This window comes from Polistes canadensis, unplaced genomic scaffold (genome assembly GCF_001313835.1).
Source record: "Polistes canadensis isolate GaletaPanama2010 unplaced genomic scaffold, ASM131383v1 scaffold_83, whole genome shotgun sequence".
Lineage (NCBI taxonomy): Eukaryota > Metazoa > Arthropoda > Insecta > Hymenoptera > Vespidae > Polistes > Polistes canadensis.
Genome location: NW_014569630.1, coordinates 424845 through 428033, shown reverse-complemented (window position 1 = coordinate 428033; position 3189 = coordinate 424845). Strand labels below are relative to the sequence as shown.

Here is a 3189-nt window from a genome sequence, read left to right as displayed (position 1 = left end):
TTTCTTCTTGATTTCATTCAAACTCGAGAAGTAATGAGATTCATAGCAATCTTTCATATATATATATATATATATATATATATCTTTCTCTCTTGTCGTAACTTTCTCGTTATCCTAGGTATTACACGTACTACCAATTACAAGTTTCACTCTAAGACAATATTATTTCAAGGTAATACAAGATGTTAGATAGATTATACAATCTATACGTTTGTATAACATAGACGGTTATCGAACGGTCTTGTTTCAACCTCTAATGCATCTGCATACATTAGTTATGTTAATCACCTGGTTAACTAGACAATCAAATTTCAACTGAGAAATTTTTCAAACGTTTGATATTATTATATTGAAAAGAATTATTTTGGAAGAAATGTTTGTTTGTGTTTGTTTTCTTTTTTTCTTCTTTTGTATGTTCATTGTTTTTATATAAAATTTTGTCGAATGATTTTTTATAGTTAATCATTTTTATAGACGCGTTTTAATTTAAATACTGATTGTTAATTTCAATTTTATTTATGATAGCTTTTTTTTTTTTAATCTGTTGATTCTCTCTTCAAATTGTTTCAATTCAATTTTTTATGGTTTGGATATGTAACGAATTCTGATCTTGCATCAATGCAACAACATCGAAGATCATTTTATTTTATTTTTTGGTTTGTGTTTCCCCTAAGTTTCTTTTCTTTTTCTTTTCTTTTTAATAAATTAAAATTAATTTTACGTTTAAATATATATATATATGATTTTAAATATAAGTTATATGTAATCAGAATTTAATCTAGCATTTACTAAACTTTTTTATTTTAACAACGATTAACACTCGTTCTTTTTTTTCTATAATGATTGAAATAATAATATTTGATTATTATACATACAATTGGTTGTAAGCCTGGGATAAAACTGCATTTTATAGGAAGAAGATGATGGTATCTCAATGGGACACGTTTCTTTACCTTCTATACGACTTTTCAAATCTTCCTTCTTTAATCGAATAATATCCCTGAAATAAAAAAATAATTTATTGATCCAAATGATCATCGATAATCTTTTAAGTTTGGATTAACTATCCTAACACTTAGAAAATAAAAACTTAGATTATATCAATGTCGGATTTTGGAAATTATAACACACAATATTTATTTTAATAATTATAACAATTATTAAAGAAATTATAACAATATATCACAATAACGTCTTAATTAATTATTTAAAATTAAATCTGAGAAACGTGTTAAACAACAAATTTCAATTTAACACAATTATTTATTATCCTAACAAATAATTATATAATACTCAATAATTTCTTTTTCAAAAGTCACATTTAATGAACATTTATTCTCATGGTTATTTTTTTTAACGAATCTAATTAATGCAGACATTTTTTAGAGAGAGAGAGAGAGAAAAAAAATAAACTATGAACATATAAAACTCAGTATATACAAATTAGAAAAAAAAAGAGTAATTCTAACTGAAGGATTAATCATTTTCAGAGAGTAACCTAGATGAAAATTAATATTCATCTTTACATATGAGCAATATAAATGAGTGAACTTTAACTGAGTATTTTTGTTACACCCAATACTTACGTATATACATATATATATACATCAAGTAACGTAGATAACAGAATAATCTTGGTAAAGCAAATTTTCTCACATTTTCTCACGGATAATTAATTAGCTCGTTATCGTAACTCGGTAGTATGATATATATATATATATATATAGTTGGTTAGATGTCGTTTTATGTAATCGACGTCATCTTTATTAAACGTGAAGAGAAAAGGGACACATTCGTGTGAATACTGTGAAGATAGCAGAGATATCATCAAAAGTGTCATGAATATTTCCCCAATCTTATGTTCGCGAGAATGTTGTTAATTCAACACGTTACATCTATCTCTCATTCTCTTTTTATCTTTTGTTATGAGATATTTGAGGAAACTATTTACGAAGAAATGCGGTAGATTTAACTGAGATAATTTCACAACAAACCACATTTGCATATGTTGCATATATTATACGATATAATATAACATACGTGCTAATAATTATGAAAGTGTGGTCTAATGTAAATTAAAATATAAAAAAAAGAAAATAAAAAAAAAAAAAAGGGATAATATACATGTTAATTAGCATATCACATTATTTGAAATTTAATTAATTTAATGTTCATTCTCGAATAATCTTTTAAATAATTCCAAACGAAAAAGATATAAGATTAATTTTATTATTTTTATATAATTATTGGTACACGTATATATATATATATATATATATATATATTTCAGTTCACTTATTAGATTCATGCGTGATAAATAATTTTTTAATTAACAAGAACCTTTTTTTTATTTAACGTCGTTTGAATTTTTCATATTCTTTTTTTTTGTCTCATTATGGATACGTAAAGGAGTCAAACGTTGGCAAACAAATTTAATTTAATGCATATATATATATAGGTTTTGGGAATTGATATTTCTTGTCAAGCGAATTAAACGAATAATATTTTGTTTTTTTTTTTAATGAAAGAGAGATGGAAAAAGAAAATCAAATAGAATTCCCAGTCGATCAACGCTTGAACGAAATTATTGGAGATTCTAGTGTAGTATGTGTGTACGTATGTATTGTGTGTGTCTGTGATATGCTAATTATAAGTAAAAGCAGGGAGTATAACTTCAACGTATTTTACTTTTCGAAATTCAACGTTAGACTGGCACGTTGTATTCTCTGTGAAAGTTTTTAAAATGAATATTAGTTATGCAAATTTTTTTTTAAGGATTCTTATATATAACAAACGTAATATACATAATAAATCTAATTTACGATTATAACATTTTAATTTTAACATTGTTTTAATTTTTCTGGAATTATTTTAATACTCCTGCGCAGTGATGACTTTGAAGGTAAAATTTTTCTGTAATATAAAAAGAATGTATTAGAATATTAATAAAAATTGTTAATTAAACGAATATTATTGTTAAAAAGCACGGAGTATATGTTCTGTCAACCATCTTCCTCGAAATGCACCTTGAGACTGACACTGTCTCTTCTATGAAAATACTTTTATTAAAAGTTGTTTATATGACTTTCTGAAAGTTGCGCATGTGTATACAGAGAATAATGCACCTTATAAATAAAATTTAAGATTATAACGTCCTAATTTTAGTATTTTTATCATTTTTATATAATT

The 3189-nt window shown here is 24.4% G+C and overlaps 1 protein-coding gene across 1 annotated transcript in view; it reads right to left on the bottom strand.

Moving 5' to 3' along the window:
- LOC106786809 (SET and MYND domain-containing protein 4-like) overlaps positions 1-3189 on the bottom strand; it is a 24887-nt gene that overhangs the window by 14291 nt on the left and 7407 nt on the right. Inside the window, exon 3 of the mRNA XM_014748589.1 lies at positions 876-1000. Coding sequence (XP_014604075.1) covers positions 876-1000 — 125 coding nt within the window. The remainder of the gene's footprint in view (positions 1-875; positions 1001-3189) is intronic.